The sequence below is a fragment of the Catharus ustulatus genome, chromosome 8, assembly GCF_009819885.2.
Source record: "Catharus ustulatus isolate bCatUst1 chromosome 8, bCatUst1.pri.v2, whole genome shotgun sequence".
Taxonomy (NCBI): Eukaryota; Metazoa; Chordata; class Aves; order Passeriformes; family Turdidae; genus Catharus; species Catharus ustulatus.
The window spans coordinates 25,363,375-25,379,264 of NC_046228.1; the positions used below are offsets into that span (position 1 = coordinate 25,363,375).

Consider the following 15,890-nt stretch of genomic DNA (forward strand, 5'->3'; position numbering starts at 1 on the left):
CATAATAAAAATACAGTGCATAATAGTGTGTGATAATTGTAATATATTGTAATATATGATGATTATATAAAATATTCCTTGTGTTTCAATGTCATGGAGGAGGGGGGATCTGCTGTCTGCTCCAGTAGATCTGAGCTCCAGCCTTCTATGATAAACCTGAAATGACTGAGATACAACCTTGTCCTTCATGCTGAGGTTCCCTCAGCCAGCTGTAAGTGAGTATAGCATGCTGCTCAAAAAGGTTGGGATGTCAGAGCAGGCAAATAGGTGAACAGGTTGCAAATGTGATGCTAGCAGAACCAGATGAAAGAGTTGGTGTGATTTGTTACCTCATCAGTGCTTAGTACATCAAAGAGAGCTGAAATTCTCAATAAAGCACCTTAGATTGCTGCTTTCAAGGTGGATCCTGCTGTCATTGTGGCTGTTGTTTGTACTGCATTAATTTCTATGCCATGAAATTCCTTCACTTCAATGGGAAATAATAAACTTATACATCTGTACAGAAAGTATTTTCTCTTTAATCGACAATAGTTGAGTATTGAGTGCTAGCAAAGACCTTTTTCCAGCTCTGGTAGTACTACCCTCTGTAGCTTAGGGTTTGATAGATATTTTTATCACCATCTGGTGATAGTGCTTCCATGGGTTTGAGAAATACTGTGCTAAGAACAGCACCTTTTGCTAGGAAGATAGTCAAGTTTAGTCTTTTGGCAGTGTGTTGATTGACAATAACTTGACAATGTTTTTCTTTATTCATCTCCTGAGTCTCTGTGAAACCCCTTTCAGTTATTTGTATTTTCTAATTGGGTCAGTCTTGTGCATGAAGCTGTTTCACAGTGAGACAGAGAATTAGACTTAACCTGACTACATTTAAATGAAGTCTTTTAGCTTTCCAAAACTTCACCTCAGTTTTATATTATTTTGAAGAATGTTTCAGGAAATTTGCTGAGTTATGAATTTTTCCTCAATTTTTAAGGAAGATTTCCCTGAGAACTGACATGAATGTTAAAATTTCAAATTTGAAATGTCTCTGAATAATCTGGGACTACTCTAACTGTTGTCTGTGACCAGAATTTTAATACAGGTAATTGTACATTCTGTCTGTGTTTTAAAAAATGGATCTGAAAACTGTCTGGGTTGTTATTCAACGTTGTGGAATGAATGGAAGTGTCTGCTCTGTAGCTTTAGCAGTAGGCAAGCATAAGTGTTTGATACTCAAACTTGGTTAAGAGGATTTTGTCTAACTCTAAGGCATCTGGAAGCTTATTTTGAATGCTGCTGAAGTTTTACATGAAAGCATCTTTCTCATGAGTTTTATTACCTACAGGATTCTGTTGCTCTTATTACTTTTTAGTAATAGCTGTGCTTTGGTGGATGATCCTGGCTATGAAACGATATCTGAACCTGCAAAAAAACATCTTGCAGACTGGTACATTACAAGTGTTTTATCTCACACATTGTATGTTTTTTATCTTTTTAGATTTTTGGGATTTTCCTAGCCAGGACATTGATTTCTGATATTGAAGCTGTAAAAGCAAGTAATGCCTTCTGAATATGAAAGTAGATGCATGTTGCAAGACAGTATATGTAAAGATTATTGATTGGACACCAAGGCAGAAGAAATGCACAGACCATGAAGTACTCCCGTTGTTAAAAGCCTTATGTGGATTTTTTTTTTCACTTGCTCATTCTTTTTGTTAGAAGCTGTTGCAAAAAAAAACCCAAATTGCCAAACACATGCTGTCTACCTTTTTTCTAACAAGACAACTCAGTGCACCAGCATTGATCTCTGAGGAAGAAATGGAATTTCCCAAGACATCAAGAGAACTTTAAGGACTGTAGCAGGGAGACATGAAACTGCTGTAAACCCTTTCCTTGAAGGATTGCTATGAAGATTGTTCTGTCTTCAGTCCTGTCATCTGTCTTAAAATGTAATCTTTTCAAATGTCACATGCTGATTTCTTCAGAACCTTGCAATCATGTTAATCTCTACAGTAGACTTATCCAGTCATTTTTGGCAACATATCCAGCAACCGTAATTGGAAACTGGGGGGGGAATATCACAAATTGTCTAGATCTTTAATTGATTTTTAGATTGTGCAAACCCCATACTGTTTTGAAAAATGAAAGCCAGTTCCCAGGGTGGGAAAAATCTGACTATCCTGTAGCATTAAGTCTTGCAAATCTCCATTTCAGGCAAGAGGGTGTAAAGCCCTGATGCTGTTTCCTGTCTGAGAAAAATGTAAATATTCTTTATTTATAGAAGAAAAACCTCTTTTAAAATGCTTATCCTTTCAATGATCAGTAATATCTTTACAAAGTGCTGTCTGCATACACTTCAGAATGCAGCTTGTTTCAGTAGGTAGCAAGCATGCCCTGCTAGCTGTTGATGGCTTTTGTTATTCCTTTCTCTCACAACTATGTTGATCTTCTCAAGTCTTAACTGCCACTACCAGGACTGATGAAAGACTTACAAATTCAGTGTTGATCCTTACTTGAAATACCTTTTTAAATAAGGAAGTACAGATTTAGCAAAAGATAGAGTTGTTGAATTTTTTAAAGTCATTTGAATTGTATAAAGTCATTGAGCCATCAGTTCTGCCTGGTTTGTGGTTCAAATGTGAATCAAAATACAGTGAACCAGAATGATTTCTTCATTTTCTACATGAAGCTGAACTAGTCCTCCTTATGTCAGGGCTTTTGTTTTAATCAAGAAAAAAGTAAACTCTTCTTCCAGTCTTCCCTTTGTGGGGGGTTAGTAGATGGATCTGTAGTTCAGTAGGAGTTCCAGTCTCTTCTGTAAGACTTTGGTGTTGTACCCTTAGCTGCAAGGTAAAAGCATGTAGCTGAAAAGTTCTTGGCAGTAGCTGTCAGTTTTACTGTGGGCCATATAGCTAACATCATTTACTGCTTCCAGTGACACCAGGTTTTTCAGGGAGAGCAGGTTCATTTACAGTGCCTAACACAGTGTAAATTTTAGAAAAGTATCTATTTTTGTAATGATATTTTATTATATGTAGTGTGCCTGAAGGTTTTAATACTTGTATTTCTAAAGTATATGGCTTTCTTTGGAAGCCAGACTTTAAAATATATTATGTCTTTTTTTCTATTATGCATGTATTAACAAACATTTCACTGGCAAAAGTTGATCAACAGTGAGAATCTGTCTGGTTGATTGTCCAGACATCCTCCTAGCTTGCAATTTGTGAAGCACTTCAGACAGTGCTCATGTGTACTTCAGCTTTCATAGTTCTTTTTCTGGCCAGTGATTGAGACACAACAGGAAAAGGAAGCTTGTGTAAGGATGGCTGATTTCCTTACAGTAGCAGAGAATAGCCTGCTATTAACTCATCTGAAAACCTGAAAGTAAAATGGCTAGAAGTGCACTGTGACTTTTTAAACTTTGGTATACCACAAGGAAACAATAGCAGTAGATCACTGAGGGGAGAGCAAGAGGCATTTCTTCTGTAAAGCCATGAATTTGAGGTCTGTATTACTTATTTGTTGAATCTGATCCACATGGAGCAGCCAGAAATGTGTGATTGTACTATGACTGGGCAAGCAGCAGAGCAGTGGTCAGCAAACTTGGCTTTAAATTCTGGTGCTTGAAACTTCACAACACCTCACCAACCAGCTTACTTGGTTAAGTTTATGTGTGGTAATCTGATATATGTAAAATTGGAGAGGGATGCTTCCTATTTGGGACTTCTTAGTAATAAAACATTGCATTGAAAACACCAGCTAGGGAGTACATTTTCCTTTGCCAGTTTTTGACACAGCCAGCTCCTAATGCTAGGAAGGAATTCCAGCAGTTTGGTGAAAATCATTCTGGTGTCAAAGATGGCTGTGGAGTTCATGCACTGAAATTAGCTGCTGACAAGAGCCAGCATTACAGATTAGGACTCCACGGTCTGCAAATCTTGCCAAGTTACCTGAAGACAAATTAATACTTGTGGTTTTTTTTGAAGTACTGTTTGTATGCAAACCAGGATTTAACAGAAATATTGTCTTTCCACAGTTTATTTTTAATGGTTTTGGCGTATTAGCACCAGCCTTTATATCGGTGTTTCAATTATTTGGAAGTGAATTTGAGAGAAGCTCAACTGGTTTGAGGATCTTTAAATTCATTGAGTGATTTTTCTATTTTGCCATTGTGGATAAACTTCTCTGTGCTTATTCATTATAATTTTTTGAATTCTGGGGCTCTAAGTTGTTCTGTCCCTGTATGTTCTGAAGGATGCCCATACATGGCTAGTGTAATTTCAGACTTGTAATGGACATTTCTACTTGGATTTATTTAGCACGTTCTCTGTGGACCTTCAGTGACTTCATGACTAAAGGGATAGGTTATGGTTTAAAAAGGTCTTGTCAGCAAAAGCAGTTGGGTGTGAGCCTGCCTCTAAAGCCTCAAAGGGAAAGTAATTGAGTGATCTCACAGAGAGGTTTGATGCATTGCTGACGCTGAGATTTCAGCGGGTGCGTTTGGAACAACTTCACAAACACTACAGTGGAACCAAGGTTTTTCATGAAGATGTCAAATGAGGTCAGACTTGAATAACTGGACTGAGAGAAACAAACTTCAATGTGATCACTTCTATTTCTCAGAAATGAGCACAATTTATTTCCTTTAAGCAATGTATGTATCTGTCAGTCTGACAGCACAGCTGCCTCTGTTTTTATTGATATAACTGCATTTGGACACAGTTTCCCTGTACACGAAGAGGAGAATGAATATAAGCACGGAGAAAAGTGCAGTGACCAAAGGACCTTGGGCTGCCTGGTAAAAACCTGAATGTTTCTTCCCAAGAGGTCTTTAGCTTTGGTGACCTCATGCAGTGCCATGTGGACAGACTTGTGCTCCCAGCCCATGGAGCTCAATGTGGCTGTTGGTTTATGTGTAGAATTGCCTTGGGTTTTGTGTCCCCATTCCATCCTTCCCTCCTTCTTCCCCTTACTGTCTGTGCATTGTCATGCAGCTTGAACTTTGTTCAGCCACTGGAGGGGAGCTCCTGTCTCCTCTTCTGAAATGGCTTTTCTGAGTGACTTTCAATATATTTTTTTTCTCAAGCCTTAAATTTGGTTAAATAAAATGTAATATTTTCTACTCCTGGAGTTTGATTCCTGAGATTTGTTGCTTCCAGTCACTAATATTTCACTCTCAAAGGTTTAGACTGGCTGCTGAGACTGCAGTTTGTGGGTAACTCAGTAATGGTCAAGGTCCAGGGGTACTTGTTTTTGTCTTGTGCTGAAACTAATTCTTGATGTTTTTTCTTTTCAGTTTGGGCTGTTGCAAAATGGGTAAGACTAATGCTTTTCTCTGCACTGTTAATGGAAAGCCATGAACAGGTGAAGAGCTGCACAATAGTGTAGAGTAACTATTAAATCTCTGGACATAAAAAAAAAGTTACAAGTGCTGTTTTTCTTTTGTCCTGTTATGTGGTCAAAACTTTTGTGTGTTACTCAACAAATGACACTTCTCTGGGGTGATGAAATTCTTTTTCTCAAGACTACTCGAGAGTGATATTTGGTGATGAATGTAGCGGGCTAAGTTGTGTTACTTGGTTTTGCAAGTAGGAGAGCTTTTGCAGGAACAAAGTTGGCATATTTATTTGCAGACATAAGCCAGTGGTTCTCAAATTGAGAACATGAGGCCTTGTTGACTTCTAAATATAGTTTATTTTATAATAGGTTTCTGAAGATCAGTGCTTGTTTATTTTTTTCCTCAATAGCTTTTCTGCTGGCTAAAAAAAAAAGTAATTGCTCCCAAGATTTTCAGTTTCTACCACTCTACCACTTCATGGTTTTGAATTTGATTTCCTAGGTCTGGGCAGCATGACTTTTTTTTTTTTTTTACATTATGTATTGTTAAACCCAGGTTCTCTTATGGATGATAATGCAGCACTGGCTGCCTTCACATCCTTACCCCTGCCTACATTTCTGTGTCTTGTCCAAGCACTGTGTGTTCACTGGCTGGTTTCTTGTAAACTTTGTTTCTGCAGAGTCTCATTCCAGTAAGTGCAACTCTGAAATCAGGACAAGACTGTAGCCTCAAGTATTTAGGAATATAACGTGTGACAGGAGCAAGTATGGTTTCAGAGACCAGATTTAAAATTGGAGATTGAAGGGGGAGTTAGCTTAAAGATAGTTTTGGTTTTAACATGTTCACCCAACAGTTGGGCTCACAGTGTGATTCACAATGTGGAGATGTTGAACTGGTGCCAGTTAGCCCTTTGCATTGTTTAAGCTACAGCTTTAATCTAACTCATGTTTCAGGTTGCATTATAAAAGCTTAAGACTTTTATATAATTATTTTAAAGTCCCATTGATACAAGAAAAATTGCAAGAGTGTATGCTAATCTCACAAAACCAAGCAGCTGAAAAATATATCATGTCTGGTAATTGCCTGATGTTTCTCCTGTGATGTTTCTTAACACCATTTGCTTGACAGGACTTTTTCCTGCTGCTGTGTGTTAGTGGCTCAGTGAAGAGCAGCAGTGGTGCAAGTATCAGGCCAAAGAGTTGTGCTAATGAGGAGTTTTTTATATACAGCTTTCAAAGCAGGAGCTGCACCTGGGCTTCAGCAGTGCTGGCTGAGCAGCAGCAGGGCAAATGAAGAGTTGCCAAGCTGGTGGTGTCTGCCTCAGCAGTGCTGGCCTGCCATGTGGGAGAAGGGAGGTTACTGGGGTGTCTCTCCTCTCAAAACCTGCAGTGTTGTGATGGCTTCCTTGACCACATTTGCATTGCTGTGACTGCAGAGTAGCTCGAGGGTGTCTTTGATCTTGTCCTCTTCTATTTCTTGTCTCAGATCACCTGAATGGGAGATGAAATGATGAGTTTTAGTTACCTGCCATGGCATTGTGGCTCACAGCAATTGTAAGATACATGTTTGGAGTACTTGCTGTTCATAATAAACTGCTTCAATTAAAACATTTTTCTCAATAAATACCCTTTCAGCCATTGCAAGTATCAGACAGATCAAGGCTTTTTTTCTTGCTTGACTTCTAAGAATTGATTGACAGAGAAAAAGCAAATTCTGAAATTCTAATACAGGATGATTTCTAACACACTTTTGCCTGTTGCTTTTTGCTACCATTCCATATTAGTAAGACTCAACTGTTGGCTTTACAGTTAGTGTATAAAATGCTAGGTACATACATCTCTGGAAAAAAGTCCTATAGAGCATCAATACTTCATAGTAGCACTGAAAGCTGTGGGTTCTTTATCCCTATTCCAATATCTGTGTGGCTGTGGGGATAAAATAGAGTATATTGCAAAATCCAGCTTGTCTGTCAGTGCAGGGTGGTTCCAGGATTTGATAGGCAGTTCACCTCATGATCCATCCTTGCCTAAGTACAATCATTGTTTTCAGTTTATGTAATTTTTGTGTTGTCTGAGAAACTGCCATGAGATCTTTGGACTCCTGGGCTCAAGCTGCTCCTTTTCCTGTAGTGCTAGACATCCAGCATGGTCCCATCCTGCTTGAAGCATTTTAGGTCTTCCCTGACAATGGAGTGAAACTGAAATCGTGCCCTTCACACACTTTACTGAAAGTCACTGTGTGAAGGCAGCTAAAATGGCTGCTTTATCTCAGCTTCTGCTTTGCTCACAGCACAGGCAGAGCAAATGCATGCCTCCCTGAGAGAATGGTACAGACTGTTTCTTTGGACACAAAAATGCTCTGGGACTGCCAGGCATTGATGCACGGTGAAGTTGGACAAAGATGCTTTTACTCCAAGACAAATTTTGCTGTTTTTGGCCTTGGTTATGCCACTGACTCACTGGAATAAAGCCTTCCTTTCTTTTTTATTTTATTCAACTGATGGTTTAATCAGCTTTTCATAGAGAAGGAAACTACTCGAGTATGATTTTTGGTGATCAATACAGAATGAACCTCTAATATCCTTTACTCATTCACTGGAGCATTGCAGGCAGCATATTTTGGTAACAGAAACCACTTGTCTTCATCACAAATATTCATCCTTCCATCACAGACAATTTAAAATGAAGTTACCTGAATTAAGAAGTCTGCACAAAAGGCCCATTGAATTGTATTTCACCTCAGGACTTGTATTATCATCTTGTAGAAGTTTGTGTAAGCTTTGAACTAGCTGTGATTCTTTAAAAGGTTCTTCAAGGGTTTCTGAAAGCATAAGCAAACAAATAGTAACCCTGAGCTATTTTCTAAAAGAAATTATAAAGTGAATATGCTTGCTTTAAAAAAAACCAACAAACTCTGGACTGGCTTCATTTCTAACTGGCTCTACAGGGATGTCTTGAGCATCTGTCTTCTGCACTGAGGAATTTCTGTGCTCTTTCCTGTACAGAATTTCTTTACTGACCTTATTCATGGAGACAGGACCAGTCTACTATTGACTGTATATAGTTAACCTTATAGTGAATTAAAATCTGCAATGTTCAGTGCTAGAAATGTTCATTCCCATTAGTTGCCCAAATGAGTTAGAGAGTTTTAATGGTAGATACACAGTAAAATGAGCTCTTCAGTCTTGTTGGTGTAGGAAATTACAAATTTCAAGTTTTTCTTTTCAATTTACCTTTTGATGTACATAGATTTCTGTGATGTCTCTCTATTGTAATAAATTGAGACCTTTTTAGAAGTTCTACAGGAAAAATCTGAAAAAATTGTACATAACTCTGAAAACTAGCTCAGGAAAATTAGTTTGAGTTGTTAGTTTTCTCACTTGCTTAGTTTGCAGTTTCTACGCTGCCTTTTTATTTATGCTTCTGCTTTATTCTTTCCTCATGTCTGTCTGAAGATTATTTCTCTTACTTGTAGTCCTCATTGACCATTTGGGTATATAATTTGTCTTTCATTTACCCTTTATCATCTTTTTTTATCTCCATCACATTTACTTTCACTCTTTTTTTTTTTTTTGTGTGTAGGTTTCTAGCATCATATTATGCTATTCAACTACTGCCTGTCCACACAGCATAATTTGACTCTATCCTAAATTAAAAAAACTTCAGGCCGTTCCCAAAGCCTATTGAATTTATGATCTGAATGGTGACCACCTTTATTTCATGCTGAAGAGCAAAATCTAGACAAGAAATGTGCTTTTTTGCACGTTACCTAGAATTAACAGCATGACAATCTTTCTTAAGAACTGAGGATCGTGCACAGATAGATGCTTTTAGGAGGAAAATACCTAAATCGATGGTAGATGCTATTGCCAAGGCGTTCAGAGCCTCATTCTGCATGGCAGTGTGTTCACTTGTTGTCATGGAAACCAGATGCTTCACTCCTTGTGCTGCCTGGATGGCTTTGACCACTTCCTGTGAAAGCAAAGGTGGAACATGGGAATCTGATGTAGGGATACAGAAGGATGAAGAGGGAAGTGAGCTTGCACTCTTCAGCTTCTTAATAGAGGGAAATTATTTGTCTGCTGCAGTGCAAACTGACAATATTCAATGACTAGAGATGACATTACTTTTGGCACTGATCATCATGTCTGCTTATGGCTGGTCTAATATACCTGGAATATCAATACTTAAAATTAATCATAGATGCATATCTGTAAAATAAATACATATTTGGTCTTGTTTCAATTTGTCCTTATTCCACTCATTTCAAGTCCTCAAAGTAGCAAGGATTAGTTTTGCTTTATCAAAGCCTGTGCAAGGAGTACCTACTTCTTTAGTCACTGCCTCAGTACAGCATATGGGATGCCTGTGTGTAATAGCACAATTTACAAAAATCAGAAGCCTGTTTGAAAATGCCAGCACATAAAGATCATGCCAGATTTGTCCATCATGGATAAGTGGGCTCTTTGGATCTTCCAGAGGACTGACATTTAGGACAGCTCTGGGTTGTTTTTACCATTTTAATCTGAAACATATTTATGGCCATAGAAAAACTTTACCTGCTTAGCATTTGTCAAGCCTTACTCAAGCAGGGTCAGTGTTGACAAGTGACAGTAAGAGACCATGGTGCTCGTTTCTGTGAGGTATCTGTGCTTACAGAGTGCACAGGTTGAGGCAGACCAGAGAGGTTTTCACTGTGAACCTTCATGGTTTTCATTGATAAACTGTATGTGTTGTTTAATCCCTAGCTCTGTCTACAAGCTTTGAAAACACTTGAGGAGGGTGAGGTAGAAATCAGTGGGAGCAGAGGTTTCTGTACCTGGGAGCGGTTGTGGTGCAGGATGGATGCCAGCAGCCGGTTTGCCTCTCCGCAGATGCCGCTGTGGTCACTCTCACTGCACCACTGCACCAGCCTGCTGAGCAGCTGGGGGTCTTGGCCCAGGATTTCAGCTGCATCAGCTGAAAAGCATCACCCAGAGGCATTCAGAATCAGTCTGTCACAGCAATGTGGGCGTAGGAGTAACTGGAGCTATGGACCTGCACTCAGCAACCTTCAAGAACTCTAATGGAAGCATGGAACTTTTAAAAGATCTTGGAAATGTTTACCAAAGCATACTTTACCAAGGGAATCATGCAGGGAAAGGACAAAAAGCTGCTCCAATGGCCCTATCTTTTTAAAGGGGCTGCTGAGGTATGGCCTAAAATAAGCAGCTTTCTGTCTTTGAAAACAAATCTGTTGCAATACTTGAGGAAGCCCATCCCATTCCCACTTGGCTTTTGGCACTTGCACTTTGAGCCCGCCACAAATGTAATTGTGGGCTCTTGGGACCCTGTCTATTCTGTTTTGGTGATAATTCATTACTGTTGGTAGTGTGGGAAGCCAAGTCTTAGTACAGAACAACAGCATGTCAGTATTTGGATGACCTGAGTCTTTAAGAATGTGTGTTGAACCATGTATAAGGCATTACCAGAAATTCCCCTTAGTGTGGAAGAGCCTTTTAAGTTGCATTGCCCTGTGTTTCAGGAACCCCATCTCAAGACTTGCTAGAAATATTAGTGTCTGTGGTTGACATTTGAAAAAACCTCACTAGATAACTTTTCCTAGGAAGTAGAATCAGGTTAACATCTGTAACAGAAGGGATAGTTTTGATAAAACTCAGTTATTCTTAACAGGAAGACCTTTTAACTTAAAATTTGTCATTTTGTAAGATTGAGCTCTAGTTGTGCTGAAAGTCCTTTGGCTACTGAAGTGCACAAATTATTCTGCTCCTCTGAAGCCCAGTGGTGGAAGAATCAGGAGATAAACATCTCTGTAGAGCAGTGAAGCTGACAGATCTGCCTGCAGTTTTCTGTGATTGGGAAGAAACCTGCCTCTCCTTTGTGTGTAAGCCTCAGTATGCCTGTTGATAGTCAGAGTAATGAATTTATACTAGATAAGGCAATTAACTAATTTAGTGTGGACTTCTTAGTAGGTGTATGTTCATAAGAGTTTCAGGCTGAGTTAATTAAGGCAATGTTAGCTCATGAGTAAACAGAATAGAAAGTAATTAAAAGTGGGAGAATTGTGTGTTCATAGGTGAGAATAGATAAACTTTGAGTCTCCTACATATTTTATTCTACTTTGCATTTTGATAAATGTGTTGTTTCAGATTCAGAAGTTGTGCCTTGTGCCAAATTTCAACTTTGTTTTAGGGCTGGTAAATAAAATAAGAAAAGCTAATTTAGTGTTTGATAATTTAGATCTATGCTACTGTGATGCCTCAATTTGAAATGTTAAGTGCCCTGTCACAATTGAGATACAACTTTAGAAAAATGACATTACAGTGACTTCTTCTAAGCCTCAGAACAAGAAGATGCTAAGTTTCTATGCATCTTGTAATGTTCATTTCCTACCACGGTGAAATGTAAGTGAAAGCAGCTTTCACTGGACTGGAAGTAGTGCAAACTAATAGAAGGGCTAGATCTAAATTTTCTATCATGCATGTTAATTTGATAAAAGATGCAAATAGTTGTCATAATAATGGTGTCTGCAGTAGTTCAATGGAGTGCAGCATGCAGTGTAGCAGAGTGAGGTTTTATCCTCTTCCATATAACTAATGAAGTGATGTCTGTAATTGTCCTATGTCAATTATCACTTCCCACCACAAAATGGTCATAACTATTCTAGTTTTAGCTTACGTTATTCCTGCACATCAAGGAATCACTACTGATTATTGCTCCAGAGCAGCTGCTCAGACAATGTGAAAGACGGTGCCAAACCACACAGTGTTTTTGTGCCACGGTCTGGTAAGAGCTAAGTAAGCCCAAGGATTAATTAAGATATTGAAGTATACCTTAATGTAATTCCAACGTTGTGCATGTTTCTCAAAATGCAATTATGTGCTCAGAAAGATTGTTGCTTTTGCATACCCTCCTCTGGTTAAACTGAAGTCCAGGTGGATAATCCAATACATTAACATGCAAAGTAAGTTCAACATTTGAGACACACAAGCAAGATAAAACTGGCAACGTGTATAGAAAAACTGGTAGAAATTAGTTTCTCCTGCCTTGCTCCATACCAGCTCCCTTTATTCCTTTTGTGTTCTCTAGTTCTTTATTGATTTGCTGTCCTGTGAGTTGACACTGAAACCTGGCTCTTTTTTATTGTATTCATGCCTTGCTGCTCTATCTCTATCTCTGGTAAAAAGCTTTTTTTTTTTTTTAGGTCTTTGCCTGTTCTCACCAACTGCTGTGGGTCTGTTCCACGTGGTTTGTTACTCAGCTGCCTCTGAGGCTGACTGGGGCAGTCTGGAAAGCATGCAGCCTCTGGCAATAATCTCTGCTGGAATCTCTCCAGATGGAGTGGAATTGGGTTAGCAGGACACTCAGCCCGTGGTTTTGCAGGGGGAGGGGGAGGGGAGCTCACAGCTGATCTCAGTGGATGCTGGCAGGTGCCTACCTTGGCCATCTGCTAACATCCGTAATGTTCCGAGGAGTTTAAACTGCACAGGAGGGCTCTCTGACCTCAGGAGCGCCTCGATCCGCTCTGCAATGCCTTCCTCCAGCATTTGAACCTTGCTGACAACTAGAAAATGGAAAAGAGACCTTGATGTGAGGCTCAGTAACAGCACAAACATCTGAAAATGTAGATATAGCATAACTGTTGTGAATTGTGTGCTGTGTTAGGCTTCTAGTGAAAGGTCCGACTGGCTAGAGAGATCAGAAATTAAGTCAGGACTACCTGGTTGTTTAGACTTCTCTTTTGGGCTAAAACTTTTATAGGAGCTGCTCTTAGGTAGGTTTGGTTACTTTTGATCTTATGCTTGTCCAGAACAAAGTACATAGAACACAGCATTGTCATTTCTCTTCCTTTTTCTAGTTGTAACAGATTATCCATCCACTTGCCCAGTCAGATGAGGATGCCTGTTCTGTGCGAACTCAGCTTAACTGAACTGGGGGCAGAAATGATTTACTCAGCCATATTTCTTCAAAATGGATTTTCTGTTTGTGTTTGAGCTTGCTGATCCCCTGCTGTTCATGCCTTTGTTTCTGTGCTTTCCTCTCCTCATTTTTGTGTCTTTGCTCCAGTGGTCGGTACAGTAAATCCCTTGTAATAACCAGAAGCTTGTCTGAAAGGAGTCTTAATACTGCTTAACTGTGCTACCAAAAGCTGCTTCCTCCAGAGCATTTTTTCCCCTAATTTTTGCACATATTTTTCGGGAGTGGTGAGGAAGATTGGACAGTAGAATGAGGGAGATAACTGTTATATCCCTTCATCCTTTTATTGGGGAAATTGAGAAGCACACCCTATTAAGTAACTTGCTCCTAATGTCCTTGTTTTTCACTGGCACACATGGACTCCTTTTACTAGATCATAATGACTTTTTCAATTTTTTATAAGCATCTATTCACCTTTAAGATCAATACTTGAATTGAAGAGTTCTTCTGTGTCTATTTCAAGTGTTGATCCATATTTAATTCATGTTTGTGGATTTCCACTCAGTATCTTATTTTTTCTTTTTCAGGTAGCAGATTATATTGTTGAAAGTGAATGGAGTTTGTGTTTCTAGAAGTGTTGTATTTCTGTTAGAGAATATCTAACAAATATTACAGATAAATTACAGATGTTTTTATGAATTGATGAGGAAAAGTACATTGTAGGAATAGCATTTTAAGTGTCCACACACTTGGAAACATCTAAAATGGTTTGTAATAGACTTGAACAGAACAGGTAATCAAATTGCTGTATATTAATATTTTATAATTGGTTGAGCTTTTTAAAAGGCAGCTTCAAAGAACATTAAGATTTACTGGTTCTGTGTAATATGAATAAATATTAGCTTTATAGAAGAGAAAGTCTGACATCCCTACCAGGTGTCTCCACCCCATACTCTGTTTTAAGCTATGAACCCAGTTCTGATTTTTGTCTTGAGCTGCTGTGTGCTATTAGTATGAAACTATTTCAGCAGCTGGTAGTGAGATTACACTCTATGATATTTAAACTCTTCAGGTAGATGAGGAAGTCCTGATGAATTATTCGACTATATGTTCCTGCAGGGGAGGAGTAAAAGGTCAATTGCCCCTCAAAACACAAGGGGCTGGTATTGGTGACTTGGTCAGAGCTGCAGAGGTGACCCATGTGTACAAAGAATGGCAGCAAGGCAGTTGTGTTCAGGCTGTGTACCTGGAACGGCGAGGTTCTGCAGTGCACTCAGGGCAGCCTGCTGAACAGAGGTGTCCCTGCTCTGGATTTGTTTCTCCAGAATATCCAGGAGCTGGTGAATGACTCCCAGCTGGAACATTCGCAGACAGTTGCCATCTGAAGAGAGAGGTAAGAAACACAGTGATGGGAAAGAATGATGCAAATTCAGAATTCAGGAAGTCTTTGCCTTGACTATTTTCATGCCTTGCCAAGATCAAGACTACAGCTTTTGTGGTGTTTTTTTGCAACCTTCAGCTCTTTAGTGAGGTGAGCATCAGCTGCCTGTAAACTGATGCTGAGACAGACTCCGGTGGAGCTTAGCTGAAGAGAGCTTTCAAGGGACAATTGCTGTCAAATTCAAAACCATAGCTTCTCCAGTCTCTTTTACTCCTCAGTGCTGCTGCATTTTCCAGTGGCATTTTTCATTTCTCACCGTTCATCATTAGCACTTCTTTAATTTTGCTGTTCTACTGATTTAAGACGCTATTGTGAAACCCGGGACCTTACTCACCAATGGTAAATCTGATTACTACTTCTGTACTCCTGTTATTCTTTGTTTTCTATGAAATAGTCATTAACTACTCCTTGAAAGAATCAGAGCTAGGTTTTTCTTACCTCTTTTGAGAAACCTACTTGCTGCCATGAGAAGTCAATTTGTATTGCACTCATGAAGCTTGGAAAAAATGAATTGACGTGGAGAGATCTGGTTTATTAAATCCCAGTGAAAGAGCAGATTTGTATATTCCAAAAACTATTGCCTGCCCAGCAATGCTCTGCAGCATTTTGTCAGTGTGTGTCTGGATCTCTCCTCCTGTCTTTGAGAACTTGCTCTGTACAGGTGGCAGCTTTGTTTTCAGAAGCTGCTTAGCTCACCTTGTTAGGAATTAGAAAGTTCATCTAAAGAGCAAAAGGAAACCCTCTATGCTACAGATGACATCCTTTCTGAAGGAAAGGTTTTGAAGATGCCATTTGGAAAATAATTTCCTGTATTTTTCTTTATGCAGTTTATTATACCTCAAGAGAATTATATGCCTGACACACATGAACATCTCCTTACTGCTGTGCTCTTACTTCGTGAAAGCTGTTTGTTAGAAATGGCAAAACAGTGTGAACACTAAATAGAAAGACATATTCACCTGGAATAAAGAGTTATCCCTGGAACTACACACACCTCATGCAACCACAAGGTCTAGCCAAAAGTACTTTTAGTACTTCTCATGGTTTTGAGTTTACAGACTGAGGCATACAGGCTTCTACTTTTTGTATGTATAGCATACATAAAGAAGAGCCTTAGTGATTGTAACACCTTTGCTGGTTTGTATGTTATTTACACCTCAAAGTCATAGATATTCCTGTTGTTTTTTGAATGAGTGCCTATTATTCTTTTCTTATC

General features: G+C 39.0%; 2 protein-coding genes across 3 annotated transcripts in view; one reads left to right on the plus strand and one right to left on the minus strand.

Moving 5' to 3' along the window:
• Positions 1 to 5,101, plus strand: part of TSPAN14 (tetraspanin 14) — a 34,832-nt gene extending 29,731 nt beyond the window's left edge. For both annotated transcript variants that reach the window (XM_033066029.2, XM_033066028.2), the window contains exon 9: positions 1,478 to 5,101. In XM_033066029.2, coding sequence (XP_032921920.1) covers positions 1,478 to 1,549 — 72 coding nt within the window. In that variant the 3' untranslated portion in view covers positions 1,550 to 5,101. The remainder of the gene's footprint in view (positions 1 to 1,477) is intronic.
• Positions 4,310 to 15,890, minus strand: part of LOC116999387 (rap1 GTPase-GDP dissociation stimulator 1-like) — a 32,763-nt gene continuing 21,182 nt past the window's right edge. The window contains exons 8-13 of the mRNA XM_033066027.1: positions 14,480 to 14,614; positions 12,755 to 12,880; positions 10,136 to 10,275; positions 9,162 to 9,288; positions 8,009 to 8,137; positions 4,310 to 6,807 (exon numbers count right to left, since the gene is read on the minus strand). Of these exons, the coding sequence (XP_032921918.1) occupies positions 6,674 to 6,807; positions 8,009 to 8,137; positions 9,162 to 9,288; positions 10,136 to 10,275; positions 12,755 to 12,880; positions 14,480 to 14,614 (791 nt within the window). The 3' untranslated portion in view covers positions 4,310 to 6,673. The remainder of the gene's footprint in view (positions 6,808 to 8,008; positions 8,138 to 9,161; positions 9,289 to 10,135; positions 10,276 to 12,754; positions 12,881 to 14,479; positions 14,615 to 15,890) is intronic.